At 50.2% G+C, this 14,802-nt stretch overlaps 1 protein-coding gene across 16 annotated transcripts in view; it reads right to left on the bottom strand.

Annotated features, from left to right (window-relative positions):
- PIEZO2 (piezo type mechanosensitive ion channel component 2) overlaps window positions 1–14,802 on the bottom strand; it is a 291,301-nt gene that overhangs the window by 37,106 nt on the left and 239,393 nt on the right. For 13 of the 16 annotated variants that reach the window (XR_012502078.1, XR_012502079.1, XR_012502076.1 and 10 more), the window contains 5 exons: window positions 10,543–10,657; window positions 7,189–7,248; window positions 5,129–5,295; window positions 4,012–4,178; window positions 602–769 (listed from right to left, as the gene is read on the bottom strand). Coding sequence is in view for 11 of the 16 variants with exons in the window: in XM_074352407.1 (XP_074208508.1) it covers window positions 602–769; window positions 4,012–4,178; window positions 5,129–5,295; window positions 7,189–7,248; window positions 10,543–10,657 (677 nt within the window). In the remaining 5 variants the exon portion in view is untranslated. Of the gene's footprint in view, window positions 1–601; window positions 770–4,011; window positions 4,179–5,128; window positions 5,296–7,188; window positions 7,249–10,542; window positions 10,658–14,041; window positions 14,141–14,802 lie in introns of all 16 variants that reach the window. The other 3 variants (XM_074352404.1, XM_074352405.1, XM_074352410.1) reach the window with 2 other exon arrangements.

The following is a 14,802-nucleotide window of genomic DNA, read 5'->3' as shown; positions in this document are numbered from 1 at the left end:
AAAACTAGGCCCAAAGTAATCTGTTTGGACCCAGCGGGTTACAGTCTACAAAGGTGACGCATTCTACTGCATAATGAGTATTTTTTCAGGTGGTAAAATATATTCTGGTTTCTATGCCGTTTACACGTATAACACGTGGACAGATTTCTTCCCTATCCACTAAACACAACTACACACACCAGATTTTTGGATTTCTTCCTACAGCGGTGTCTTTGGATGAAATCATGAGAAAAAGTGTCCTGTCCTTCCTGACACGCTTCTCCCCGTGAGGACCGCCTACTTGAGCTCTCAGTCAAGGAGGAAACATGCTTGGCTCTTTGGAAACAGGAAGTGCAGAATACTTACAAAGTGATGGGCAATGTGTACAGTGGGGATTTTTAGGAAACTCCTAACAGACAAAAATGGAAGAGCAGTTAGTGTGACAGAACGCTGCGCTGGGAACGACCTGCTTTGTCCCAGGCAGGGCGGCGGTTATGCTCTGGGTGGGCATGCAAATCCTTAAGAAACACAAAAACCCCACACATCACAAGAACTTCCACGTGCAGAGACGCGCGGGGAGAAGAGACAGTGACGGAGGAGGCATGCACCACAGGGGAAGCACCTGGAGGCTAAGCTGGTGCTGTCAGCAGACGAGGAGGACACGTCCATGCTGAGCATTTTGCGGAGCCCGGGTCGGGCGCGCTCACTCGTTTTAGGCACAGTTTCTGGTCCGTCTAAATCGTCAAGGGTGGACTGCCTCGAGAGCAGCATGGTTGCTTCAGTGTAGCAGCTAGCAGCGCAAACAGTTAGAGACACAGAGTTACAACAGCAGTGGGACGCCTGTGACGCACGGGCCACCATGCAGCAGACCACGTGCCACCAACGCCGGGGACGGGGTGGGGCTCAGGACAGCACGGGGCCTGCCCGGCAGGACGCTAGACCACGCAGCCCCGGCGTCCACCCACACGCTGGCTGGTGCTACGTGAGGAAGTGCCACTCTCTGGTGGGACAGGGACACAGAACTACGGCACGCCCCAACATGTCTCCCACAGAGCAGAAGTCATAGCTTCAGAGCTTTGCAACTGAGCGTTTTCCCCAAGGAAAGGACGTCTGTTCTATGAAGAGACCCCAGTCCTCGGTCCACGGAGAGCAATCTGGAGCCGAACTGCTGACACAGAAGTGTCTGCTTATGTGGAGTTTGTATCAACGTCATTTTTTAAACACAGTCTCCAGGAGGAACGCGGCAGCTCAGGACTGACCACAGCAGGACGATTCCCACCCCGTTCTGCGAGGGACACTCAGTCAAGCCAAACTAGACGCCTGTGGAAGAGATGCTGGTTTGACACACGACTGGCTATAAACCAGCATCAGAAGGACCAGGAGTGGAACAGCACGGGGCACCCGCAGGGGAAGCCTGGGGGGCGTGGCCACTTTGTCTGTTAGCTTTTCGGGGAGCCTAAGGAAGCCCGGTCTTCAGGGCCATGTTTTAGGTGTTGGCGGAGGTCACTAGGGTGCGATCCCACTGGCTAAAATGCTCAGTTCCTGTCACCCAACCTTCAGGGGGCGAGTGATGGTAGATTCAAGACTGAGCTGCACTGGGTGACCCAACTCTCGGAACCGCAGCCAACAGAGCTGAGGCGTGATTTCAGTGCACATGTAGAGCTCAACCCCAGACAGGGGCACGCACTGCAAAGCCGGGATGGAGGCACCTGGGACGCTCCCTTCCAGCCTGGGCACAAGAGGCCCAGCCGACCCAGGGGACGAGCCCTTGTGATGCTGAACAGCTGACTCCCTGGATGAACGTCACCCTCAAGTGACCCCACGAGGGGACCTACTGTGTGCCTGGCGCACAGTCAGACGCCACAGTGACTGTGAGGCAGATGTGGGAACCACTCAGGATGATGGAGTGATGTCTGGGGGTCAAAATGACCCTCATTCTTCCTTTATTAAAAAATTATTTATTTATTTTTGGGGGACGGGGAGGTAATTAGGTTTATCTGTTTATGTCTTTATATGATGTATTTATGTGATGGAGGTGCTGGGGACAGAACCCAGGACCTTGTGCACACTAAGCATGTGCTTGACCACTGAGCTGTACCCTCCCCCCGACCCTCGCTCCTTTCAACGTCCACGTGTCCTGGGTGAAGTGAGCAGGTGACCACAATGCGACCTGGAGACACACTGGACATGCCTGCAGCTGACACTGGCTGCCTGCCGGGTTTTAGGCAGATCACGTCCCCTCTCTGAAGTCCCCGTTCCATCAGTCGTGAGATGAGGGGACTGGAGCTCTGAGCTTCTGTGACATTTCTGTTTTCAGACGTGGACACATGGCCTCTTGGAAGTTGGCGGCAGGAAGGTGCCAAGCTCTGTCTCCGCAGGGAACCACGGCTCCACCCCCACGGCCCATCTATCTTGCTCACTCTGGGCCAGCTCCCGCCAACCCGCAGACCCTGCACGGCCCGGACTCCTGGGTTACATGTAACAGCCCATCTGCCATCCAAGCCGGGGCTGTTTTCAAAGTGAAAGGGAAGAGGGGGAGTTTCGCAGTAACAGGAGGCGAGTCTCAGCGGGCAGACGCCCTCACGGCGCCGCCAGGGTGCACAGCACGCCTCTCAGCCTTCGTTAAAAAGCAGTCTATAGACTTACACCTCTCCTGCCTCACAGCTTTTGACCAAGGGGGCGGCTTTGTATTTGTAATCTTTGGTCAGATTTAAAAGGATCAGCTTGATTTTACTTTAGCCAGTTTTTTCTTTTTCTTTTCTCTCCTAAAATTGTGATTTACAATATTTAGTTACTTCCTTCATTGGCCACATTATCATTTGTTATGCAGCTAAAAGTTACCAAGACAGGAATCACATATGTTTATTTTACGGGCAAATGATTTTCAGTTCACTTTTCTAATTTTCTCTCTGATTCATGTGATTCAGAAGTTGGTTGTGAAGCCACTGTTCTCAAGCCAAGCTCACACACAACACTCAGGAGGCCTGAGAAACCCCTCAGATTTTATGGAAAAATTTTGTAGTTATGCGTGCTTTTCTGCTTTGGAGAAAGTCTAGTGTTGTGACATTTCAGAAGAGGTTCACGGAAAAACTGTTACCAACCACTGTTAGTGTCGTTGTAAATTAATGAGGAAAGGCTACTCCGTCCAGCCCCTTCGTACTTGCCAAGCTTAGAGATTTAGGTGAGTTAGAAATCTCTGTGCTATGAAGCAAGGCAAAAAGGAGCGCAAAAAGTTCATTTGAAAAAATGTTACCCATCACATTATGGGGCAGCACATTTTTCTGAAGAATGTACACTGTGCACGTATGTGACTGCATTCCTTACTATGTGGGAAGAAGGTACTCCAGCTGAACACGGATGTGACTTTCAGTTAAGTTAACAGAGCTGCCTGAAGCCTTCTGTGGTGAAATTCAGACAAAGGAAAGCACAGTGTGTGTCAGACCCAGCCCACAGTCAGCAAACGCAGAGCGGGGCTGTCCCAGGCTGCGTGCAGGGACACCGGGACGTGGTGTGCAAATGAATCAACGAATGAATGAATGAAACATTTAGGAAAATGTACATCTTTAAAACAATTTTCTTCTCTTTCTTTTTTGGGGGAAGGTAACTGGTTGGTTATTTATTTATTTATTATTTTTTAAATGGAGGGACTGGGGATCGAACCTGGGACCTCGTGCACGCTAAGCACGCGCTCTACCACTGAGCTACACCCTCCCCACAGGAAGGGCATTTGAAAGGCATTAAAGAGGCAGCTCTCGATACAGAAAGGAATTTGGTGACAAGAAGGCGCATCTGACTTGCTTCTAGCTTGGAAATCTCAGTCCTGTGCCTGTGAGTCACACGCGGTTTCTCGTGGTTTTTTACTGGTTCCTGCTTCTCTCTGGCTCAGTCCAGGGAGGGCAGCGCTCTGCCTGGCTGTGCGCGCGGAGACAGCCCGCGATGGAAATCCTGCACCTCACCCACCGCTTCTCACGGTGAAGAGTCCACCCCTCCCTCCTCTGTCAAAAGCAACCCCACGTGTGGCACGTGACGCACCTGGAGATACTGTCGTGTGAGTCTAAGCTGTCCATCCTGCGGGCTGTCTGTGCACCTGCAGGGGCGCCCGGACGGTCGTCGATGGTGTCCAGCCCAGACTCGCGGGAAAGGTTCATCATGTGGTTCTGGTAGTACATGTGGACGCTCTCCCGCGTGGGAACGTTGCCCTGCGGAGAGGGAGACGGCTCAGTCCTGACGGGAGCCCTGGCCTGGGCGGCCTCCGGGCATCCCTCAGTGTCGACGCCATCGGGCAGCATGACATGTTGAGTGGGATCGAACACCAAGCTAGTCGGGTTGGCACTGATGTCAACTCGTTGAATTCATGGTGCCGATATGACTGGGTCATGCTGAACCAGAAATCCCTCCTCGCTCGTGGGTGGAGGTGGGCAAAAGGTACACACTTCCAGTTACAAAATAGTCATGGGGGTGGAAAGCGCGCCGTGGGGACTACAGTTAACAATGTCGCGCTGCGTATTCAAAGTCACAAAAGAGCAGATCTTAAAAGTTCACACCACAAGAAAAAAGACTTGCAACTATAGGTGGTGACGGATGTTAACTGGGCTTACTAAGGGGCCCATTTCACAATTTGTAAAGACACTGGGTCACTATGCTGTACACCTGAAGCTAATAAAATGTTACGTGTCAGTTGTATCTCCAGAGATTAAGAAAAAGAAGTTTAAAAAAGAAATTCCTTCTTAGATGGAGATGATTTTGCTACATCAGAGTAACTTTTCCAGAAATGAACTATTATTTTTAAATGCAATCTATGAACTGTATGTGGTTCTGTTTCGTAGCTCTGGGGAGATCCTGATTTTCCCTACGGGACGTTTCAGATCAAAGTCCCCAGACTCAACAACACGATCCTTTACGGACACGACAGAGCCTGTGCACCTGCGAGCTGTGGTGATGGGGGTGGGATGTGTGTGTGTGTGAGTGGGTGTGTAGCCTCTGATTATTTTCATTCTGAGTGTGGAACACACTGAAACACACAGAAAAGCAGAGACTGTCAGGAGAGAGGGTTCTGTCCCACCCTACTTGGCGTTCTGCATGAGGACCTTCAAAACCCCTACAAGGTGGGAAGGAGCAAACTGAACCACGTTGGCAGCTTCAAGGTCACCTTCTTAATCTCCCTGGTCAGCATGCACCTCTCGATCCTCAGGACGGTGGATATGTCGATGTGCTCCCGTGAGATGGAGTTGAGCCACGTTGTGAAACTGTCCACGGTCGCCAGGAACAGGACCCAGGTAAACTTCAGAATGTTAAATATCCTCTTGATGATGTTATCTGGGAGGAAGAAAAGCAACAGGCTGTCAAAGGCACACAGCGCCCTCAGCCGCGGAGGCACGGCGACGCTGCCCGGGCCCCGTCCCCGGTGGAGCGGGGCCCTGGGGGTGACGGCGGGGGTGCGGGGGCCGCAGGCTAGGGGGCTGCCAGCAGGGCTTTCTGCCCACGCAGAGAAGGGCCCTCAAGACCAAACCAGGGTAGAATTTTGAACCCCTGGTCACAAGTCACAACATCAGGCAGAACCGGTCTCTACGCAGACACAGGCTTGACTGAAGTACAGCCTGCACTCAGAAGTGACACAGGGACAGAAACGCCTGCACCCATCCAGGCAGCTGGGTCCTTCCACGCTTTTCCTCTGTGCTCCTTCTTCTTTTAAGTAATAACTGTCTTGGGAAACAGTCCTATTGGTTCCGAAAGACTCTGATGCTTGCCCACTGCAGCGGGATCTCAGCTAAAGAGGCCAGTCCACACGCTAAGAGCACAGCGAAGCCGCTGAGTGATCTTCCTCTTCAGTTTCTGACCACACCAAGCTGGTGCCAACTGTGAAGCTCTGCCTGCGGGATCAGCCCTTCCCCCGCCACAGGCACCCTGAGACCCCCACACAGCTGGCTTCGCTCCCTTTCCCGCGCTGTGGGCCCACGGACAGCACGGGCCAGCTTGCCCCCGGGGGCCGAAGGACACTTATTTTTTTTCTTATACTCATTATTTCCTTAGACACTGTGGTGACAAACCTAATTATTCCACGGTTTTGCTGTGGGTGTTCCTGACGACATGGGAGCACGTGGCACGCACCTGATCAACGTGGGTGGTCACAGACTAACAGGGGAAATCGGGGTTGTTATTCTCATTTATTTTTTAACCAGAGAGCCGGCCAGGGGAGGGAGCAGGAGCTCCGAGCGCAGACTAGACCTGGACTCCTTGGGCCCCACCCCTCGAGGCTGCGCAGGTTTGGAAACGTCAGCTAAGTTTTCTCTGCCTCGGTTTCTTATCAGTTAAATGGGGAAGAGGGTTTTGAGGGGGTTAAGCAAGTTAATTCGTGTGAAGGTCACGGAAGAGTAAAGAAGACGTGAGCCCCAGCCATCGGACACAGCTTCGCGGCAGCCGTGGAGCACCGGCCCCCATGGGTGGGAGCCACACTCGGGAGCCACACTCGGGAAACGGGGTGCCAACCGGGGCTCCGAGAAGCCTCGTTCTGTGCCAGCAGGTGGCGTCCTCGGATGCACCTGTGTCCAGAGCAAAGGCGCCAGAAACTCTTGCCTGCTGGTAAGTGAGGCCGACTGAAGCCCCTGCTCTCGGAGGGAGGAAGAGCTGTGTCTGTGGGACGAGAGGCATCCGGGTTCACGGCATTTTGAGGATTTTATTTCCCCCTTTTTTTTTCCCTGGTGGATAAATCTTCCTCCCAATCGCAGACTCTGTGAACCTCAGAGGACCCTGTGACTGGGCAGGGGGTCAGGGGACATGGATTCTGTCCCTGACCGCGTGGGGTCCCAAGTGGACTCGCTGAGGTTTGGTTTTCCCCCCTAAAACGAGGAGGACCACTCTTTTCCCTAATGGCACCTCTCATTTCACTCTGGTTCCATGTTCTTTAAGTTAACGGCCAGGAGTTTTTGTTGCCTCTGTTCTGATGGCTTCTCTGGGACGACCCCCAGCCTCCTTTCACAGGTACTGGGATGAAAGAATTCACAAACCAACTCTAACCCTTGGATGTAAAGGTCAGGCCTGCATTTACGAGTCACTTCGCACCTGCACTCGAGATGAGGTTTCAGGGGATGCTGATTCTTGAGCCGCAGCATGAAAACGGGACTTAATCTCCGTTTTCAGGCAGCCTTCCATCACAAACCGCCCGGAGAAGGGGATACGTCCCAGCCTCCCTCCCCGAGCATCTTTAGTTACCTGGACCATCGGACTTCTTCTTGACCGGCTCCTCCTCTCGGTCTTCCCACTGCACGGGACCTGCCAAGAGCGTCCCCTGCGCGTGAGTCACGGCCTCTGAGGGTCATTAACACCAACCCCCCTTTTCTGGACTAAAAGGAGTTTTATAGTTAAATCTGGTGTACTCTCCCTATTTGGAAGAGCTCCTGGGGAGAAGTCGCAAGCGTTCTTAGCTTTCAGACTCTCTTCCGTTCAGAATCAGAATCCTGCAACCAGGGTGGGAAACCTGCAGCCCTCCGGCCAAGCCCTCCCGGCTTTCTGTGGTCCACCTGCCGGTGAGGGCTTAATGGTTTCCTATTTTTAATAACTGAAAGAAGTCTAAAAAGAATAATATTGTGTGCACTGGAAAGTTACATAAAACGCACACCGTACTGGAACGCAGACACGCCCACTGTGTACCTGCGGTCCCAGCAGACCTCATCCTACTGTGGCGGAGCTGAGTGGCCACAGGGACCCACGGTCTGCAAAGCTGGCAATATTTACTACCTGACCCTTTCCAGGAAAAGTGTGCTGACTCCTGTTACGTATCATCAAGTTTTCATTTTGGAAATCATGGGATAATGCTGTAAGTTTTAGTGTGTCACCTCCTAAAATAACATCACAGAGTTTACACTTCTCGCCCTCTTATTTAACGCTCAGGTTGTCAGATCTAGCAAATGAAAATATAGGACACCCGGTTAAATCTGAATTTAAGATACATAATAGAAACAGAAAAAGGGAGACATTTAACAAACAGGTTTAGCAAAACAGATCTCTACTTCACAGAATAATAAAAAATTCAAAATGTAAATAAAATTACCAGGAAATATTTGCATAAAATTTGGGGGGAAGACTTTCTTAGGCAAGATGAAACACAGAAACTGCGAAAAACTTTAGACCTATGTCACATCAGAAAAAATGAAGTATTATTTAGAAAACATACACCATAAACTAAATCAACAGATAAGCATCGGGTTGGAAAACAGATACGTGTAACATGTAAGAAAAGGGAATGAGCCCTAACGTGTGAACATTCTCTAAATTAATACGGACAAAGAGCCCAGCAGACCGGTATTAGGAAATTACGACAGAAGAGCTTAAACCTTAGATTTGAAAGTGAAAGACGGCAAGGAATTGTTTAATAAAACACGTTCAGTCTCACTGTTTAGGAAAATGCAAGTGAAAGCCACCTGCCATCCTTGAGAAAGACACATGGTGAAGAGCAACGACGCCCTGGGGGAGCCACGGGGGGGCCAGCACTCTCATAATTCCGCGTGGGAGGGCACGTTTCTAAAATCTCTTGGGAGACTGTTTATTAAAGAAAAAAAAAAAAAAAGCACACCCTTAAGCCCAGAAATCCTACTCTTAATAATCTCTTTTGCGGAAAGTGTGTGTTCTCCCCGACTTTTTGCTACGCCTTTAGACACACACCCACGTCCGACTACACAGGAATTTCTGGGCGAGGGTGTCTGTGATACGCTGCTCACCGCGGCAGGAGTCTGGAAGCAAACCTTATGTCCATTAGTGATGGAACAGTCGGATAAATTATGCATACCCATGCTGCAAAATATTGCTGCAGCTATTAAAAAAGGATGATACAGTTTTATAAATACTTAATTAGAGAAATGTTCATGATGCATCACTAATGAACGCACAGGAGCAGTCTGTGCGGCATGAACTTATTTCCGAAAAGCAAACCAGGGAAAGGGCGCCCGAGCACAGGTCTATTCGCCGTGGGAGAGGAGGGCAGGGATCTGGGGCCCGAGGGCCGGTTCCCACGCCAGAGTGCACACCCCCTCCTTCCTGCCTGGCTTCTTACACTGGCTGTGCCTTAACTTTGCCTTTTTAACCCAATAAAGTAAAATGAAATGAAAGCTACCAGGAGGGAGCAGGGAGCAGAGCGGTCAAAAGAGAGGAAGGTTTGGCAGTCAGCGCTCCTCAGAAGTGGTGCTTCCATTTTCTGTCCTGTTTTGAATCCATTTCTGATCTCACAAGCACTCGACCTGGACAGCCTCTCGTAAAGAGCCAACTGTAACCAGCCTGGGGCCCCCTTTAGACTCACCACTTAAGCTCAATCTCTCCACCCCTCTGCCAGAAGCCAGCACTCTAATTAATTTGCTCAGTATTCTCCTGGACTTCCTCTTGCACTGATACACGATTATATGCGCCCATTAAAAATGCAAAATACTGTCTTGAGGCACTTTAGTGTCCTTTGTTTCATAAATGGTTTCACTCTGTGGATGCCAGTCTGCAACACAGTGCTTTTCACTTAACAACATGTCAGGAATCCTTCCCCGAGTCAGTTCAAAGTAACCCATCTCATTTCTTAAACGACTAATGAGAATTCCTCAAGATGCTGGTCACGTGATTTCCTTGGCTGTCTTTAAGTGAGCATTCAGGATGTCCCTGGACTTGTGTCAGTAATAAATAACGTTTGGTGAAGATTCTTAGACACGTGTGTTTGTGCTCACGTGCACATACCGACTCGAGGTGAGCCGCGCGCCCAGAGTGGGGGCTGACCTGAGTGGGAGACGCAGGCTACAGTCGGATGGACTCGGACACCTGCACGCAGACACCCCCACTCCTCCAGACAGTGATGTTCTCAAGTGTTTAGGTTCTTGCCAGCCCAACTGGTGACAAAAACAGCAGGCCAAGGTATTTGGCGTTTCTCACGATGCTAGTCAGACCAAGCCCCTTCTGGCCATTTCTGCTTTCTGATACTGAACTGTCTTTCGTATCTGTTCATTCACTGGGTTGAATTTTCTTTTGACTGATTTTTAGAATTTCTTAATATACCCAGACCACTAACCTGCAGTCTGATGAATACAATGTAAGTATTTTCCCTGGTGCCCCGGTTCATCTTGACCTTGATTTTGGTGAGTTTTGCTGTAATTTGGAATTTCCCCCCCTTAGAAACGTGTTCCTGTCGTATGTTTTCAAATGAGTCGGCACAATGCTGAAAATGGCGTGGGCAGTTATGCTCCATTAGGGTCTGAGTTCTTGATCAACTTCCAAAGGTTCCCCTCGCTCGCCAGGTGTTCCCAGGAACACCTTTCACATCGCGATCCTGTCCTTTCTTGTATTTCTTCCCTACAACTTAAAATCCACCTAAAAATGGCCTTTTCCTCCCACTTTCCTTGGGTTCACTTTGCTTGCCTTTTCCCACTGTGTGAAGTGTGCCTCAGCTTAAATTCATGTTTAGTTTATTCGGAGTGTCAGACCCGGGTGAGGAGGGACCCTAGAACTCTCGCACTCTAGAAGCTGAGAATCTCCTTCCTGCAAAGCTCCCCTCGTGTGCTCGAGGCCACAGAAGCGGGGGCGCCCGCACGCACTCACCCTCCGCGGCCCCGCTCCTCCGGCCCCGCGGCTCCGCCCTCGCAGGCCTTTTCTTCTCTCTGCGCCTTTGCCGCAGCGCTGTCTTAGGGTCGGTAATCCAGGCTTGATACACAAACTGCAGGAAGAAAGTTTCATTACTGTCTGGCTTCTTTGTAAGTTGAATTAAAAGAAAAGGGACCAACACCAAACTTCCTGACTTTCAGAAATATTTTTTTCCTCCCAACATATACTTAACCTCCCTTTCCCATACCCCTCGTCATGCTGAGCTGACCCATGCCATTTCCCTTGTCATGAAGTAAAACGAGAAAGAGATGTTGTCGGCGTGTATGTCATTTGGTGTCGGACAATCACGAGATGCTCTGGGTGCACACACGCCGCCGCCTCCCCCAAGCCCTCCGCCCCACCACCACCTGTGACGCCCAGTTCCCGATTCTCTTGCGTCACACGCGATGGAACAAGCTCAAGCCTCGCTCAGCGTCCTCAGAGCAGTCTTCTCCCCGCACAAATGAACTTTACGTCAACCACAAAACGTCTTTTGTTCTTTTACTTTGGGAGGATAGCTTGGCACATTTGATACTCTTGTGAATGACAGCTATTGCCAGCAACTTGAGAAAGGGCTTTGTAGACTGATTAGCATTTGGAGAGGAAAAATAATGTGATGCTCAGGTTAAGGAGTTATCCCAGAATGGCACGGAAGCAAGGCGGTGGTGCTTTTGGTTGCCTTTTGTCATTTTTGTTCAAGAGCTGAAAATAGTTGCATTAACATACTATCACCCATCACCACCACGGCAGAGCGATTCGAACAGCCCGCCCACCACGGTCTCCCAGGTCATGCAGAAGGAACAGAAGGAAAAACCCTGATACACAGACCGCAGCCACAACACGAAGCCGAGCAGGCATGCTCCCCATGCACCCGCAGACATGCCTGGTCTCAGGGAAGCTGGGTTTTCTATTATGAAGGTAAAGTTAAAAATGTTTCGTGGGGGGCACTTATAAACCCAGACACTTTCATTGTATTCTGTGTTATTTTCAGATTTCTGAAATCTTGGAAAAACACTGTGTAAGGAAGCCACTGGCACTGTGACGTCGGTAAAGAGAGGTCAACGTCTCCGTACGTGGGAAATGCAAAGCGCAGGGGTCACCAGGAGAGAAAGTGCTCCTTTTTCCTCAAGGCAGAAATCTGATTCTTACAGGCAATGAACACGGATATAAGGTCTGTATAATTTCCAAATAATAAACCCAGGAGGCAGAACGTTATTCTATCTTATGCCAAAAATTTATTTTGAAATGTGAGAAGATGAATTGGAATTTAAAGGAGAAACACTAAAACAAAAAAAGGCATTTTATATTTGATGGTTACTGAGCACGTTAACCGTGAATTCTATGAAGACATCCTCTGGGGTTTGGTACATTAATAAGCCAACTTGCTTCAGCAAAATACTGATTCTTTAAAAAAAAAATCTGAGCTGCTAAACACAAGACGTTTTCAGGCTTAAGAGCAACGTATGGTGACATTTACCTAAAAAAGCTTTATCACGGTATTGCTTTTTGATAACGCAATGATGCCAAAGATAGACAGTAAGAAAGGAACTCAGATCTGTGAACATATATTAGGTGCACAAGCCTTTTGCTCTGTGGGAGGGAGGAGGGTGAGGAGAAAGCGGGGGTGGGCGGCTTGGGCAGAACTGAAGGGGTCTTACAGGAAGGGCGGGGCCCTGACATGCTGTCCTGTTGAGAGGGAATCCCTGGTTCTCCACGTGGTCCTTAAGTGATTGACCCCCTTGCCGCCTTCGCACTGAGATGAGCGCTTACGGCAGGCCAGTAAGGGGGCACCCGGGAGGCGGGAGTCTCGTGACGGGTCCTCGTTTGTCGGTAAACGATCTCCCCTTCGATGTCGGAAACAGGACTGTTTCTCCAGGTCCAGAAACATCTGGCAGAGGGTCAGTCCAGCTGTTTCGGGAAAAGGCTGGTAATGAAGGTGGATGAATTAGGAAGATCCCAATTCTTACTAACTTTCTTTCTGAAACGTCTCAATTCTTACGTCGAAGTGGTAACTATCACCCAGTCTCATGGGTTTCTCTGGGGAATTAAGGCACGTGCACCACTGACGCCAAGTAGAAAAACACACAAAAATGTGCAGAAATGACTTCTGGCTTCTCCCACTGCCACTGCCCTGAGCGAGTGTCCCCAGCTTTATCTGAGATTCTATCCTGAGTGATTTTATCTTAAATGTTTGGGGAAACGGATTCATGTGACTGAAAACTTATTATGCAAAAAGTATTTAATTTTTACAACAGGAGAGAACTGAAGTGGAGATCCTTAACTGAAATTGGTTAAGTTTCCAAAAACGTCCTTTAATTCTGCTGTGATCAAGAAGGTTCTTTATATTGCCGGTGAGAAGATTTTTTTTTAAGTAAGACGGGGGTAATCACATTGTAATCTTTGATATAAACTCTTAAATATGAAAGAAAAAGTTCTTTGCTATAAACTGTTAACTAGACTCAGATGGAAGTCTGAGAGGGGAAGGAGAAGAAACCCCGGGAGGGGCCGCAGTGAACATTAAACTGAAAGCCAGACCCTGGCATTTAGAAAAGGGAAGGAGCCCAGAGGTCTGGCCCCTGCTGCTCGAGGCAGGCCAGCACTCACGCTGCCCCCGGGAGCCTGGGAGAAAAGAGAGGGTTTCAGGTCCCGCCAGAAGCGCTGAATTCAAAGAACCTGCATTTAAGTCGGATCTACAGGTAAACGTGAGAAGCTCTGGTCTCTGTCACCTTCCAAGCCTGCTTAGCACTGGGGCTCAGTGTCAGTCCAAGTGCCTGCTTCAGTGTCAGGAGAAGCGGCTTTCTCTCCAGTGCGAGGTCAGGAACGCCTCCTTCATGACGTCCACCAGCGCCCTGGCCCGGCACAGGGAGCGGGCCCCTTCTGGCGGGCGCTGGGTCAGTCACCTGACGTTCTCTGGCAGTGTGCTCAGCACCGTCACCGCGGTGTGGCCAGACCGTCCTCGGCAGCTAAGCCCAGTGGGGAGGGGCTGAGCTCGGGACGGAAAATGCCAGCTGAGAGCCAACTGAGGAAACCGGGGCTTTGAGAGGAAGACAGAAGGGGGTGGAGCAAAATGAGTCTCCTCTTGTGGATCTGGACTGTTACCAGCTTTCTGAGAAAAACGACCGTCTCTGACACGTCACCTCTGACACATGCAACCAGATGTGACCCCTGTAACGGGAGGTGTGGCCACGACACGGACAGAAATGAGACATGCATCTGCGTTTTCTCTCTCTATTTTTCGACAGGCTCTGATGTCAACTGGAAAGCGAGAACCAGCGAGAATAAGAAATTTGGCTTCTCAAAAGAGTTTTTGGAAAAGTTCGCCTAATATTTTAAATTTGTGTCATTCTTTCATCATCCGATCTATAGAACAGGGAAAAGGCAGATGGCGGGAACAGGGCTCTGCTTGTCTAGTCTACGGAGCGGAGGGCCACACGCCAATCAGTAAAACAGCAAATACCTTTGCAGCTCTGATTAAGTACTGCAGAATAGTTTTGGGAAGTTTAATGACAGACTTGGGCAAGGCTAAAATGGCTGACGCAAACTTCCCAATAGCTCTCTACAAAGAAGGACAAAGCAAGAGTCATTAGTTGAAGAAAACCAGAAACGGATCACTTAATACACTGATGTCACTATGAGTTTGTCTACAGTCATCAGCGACCAGGTTAAAATGGCTGCTGGTGAATCTGGAATAAACGGCTCTGCTCGTCGGCGGAGAGTGAAGAAAGCCGTCCGTCGTTCACGCAACCTGTAAAAAACGGTCCAGGCAGCGCCGGCCTCTCCTTGGCTGCGTGATGAGGGATGATGAGAAGAAAACCCATTGGAATCAAAATAAACAAGTTTAGTCATTAGTGTTCGACAAGTCAGCTGCACACGTGCACACAGACGTGGAGACAGACACGGGGCCAGGGACAAGCGTCAGAGCAAGGTGTCCCCGGGGGCAACCTGGCCCTCTGGCCTCACTGGGAAGACAGGGGAGGGTGGCTCCCACCGGCTGGAGCAGACCCGGCCAGCACACTGACAACGGCCTTTCCATACACACATCACATGTCTTGGCGGATGCCCTGCCGTGTGCCCTGTGCAGTCACTAATGGGACCTTAACAGTCCCCTACGTGTCCCTTTGTAAAAGGGATCTACATCAAGTGTTCCCCACGTGTGTAACTCTGCTGACGAATCAGCGCTTGCACAAGCACTGACGGTCCAGCCTCTGGGCACACGGG

Source organism: Camelus bactrianus, chromosome 24, assembly GCF_048773025.1.
Source record: "Camelus bactrianus isolate YW-2024 breed Bactrian camel chromosome 24, ASM4877302v1, whole genome shotgun sequence".
Taxonomy (NCBI): Eukaryota; Metazoa; Chordata; class Mammalia; order Artiodactyla; family Camelidae; genus Camelus; species Camelus bactrianus.
This window is presented reverse-complemented; position numbering and strand designations above follow the sequence as displayed.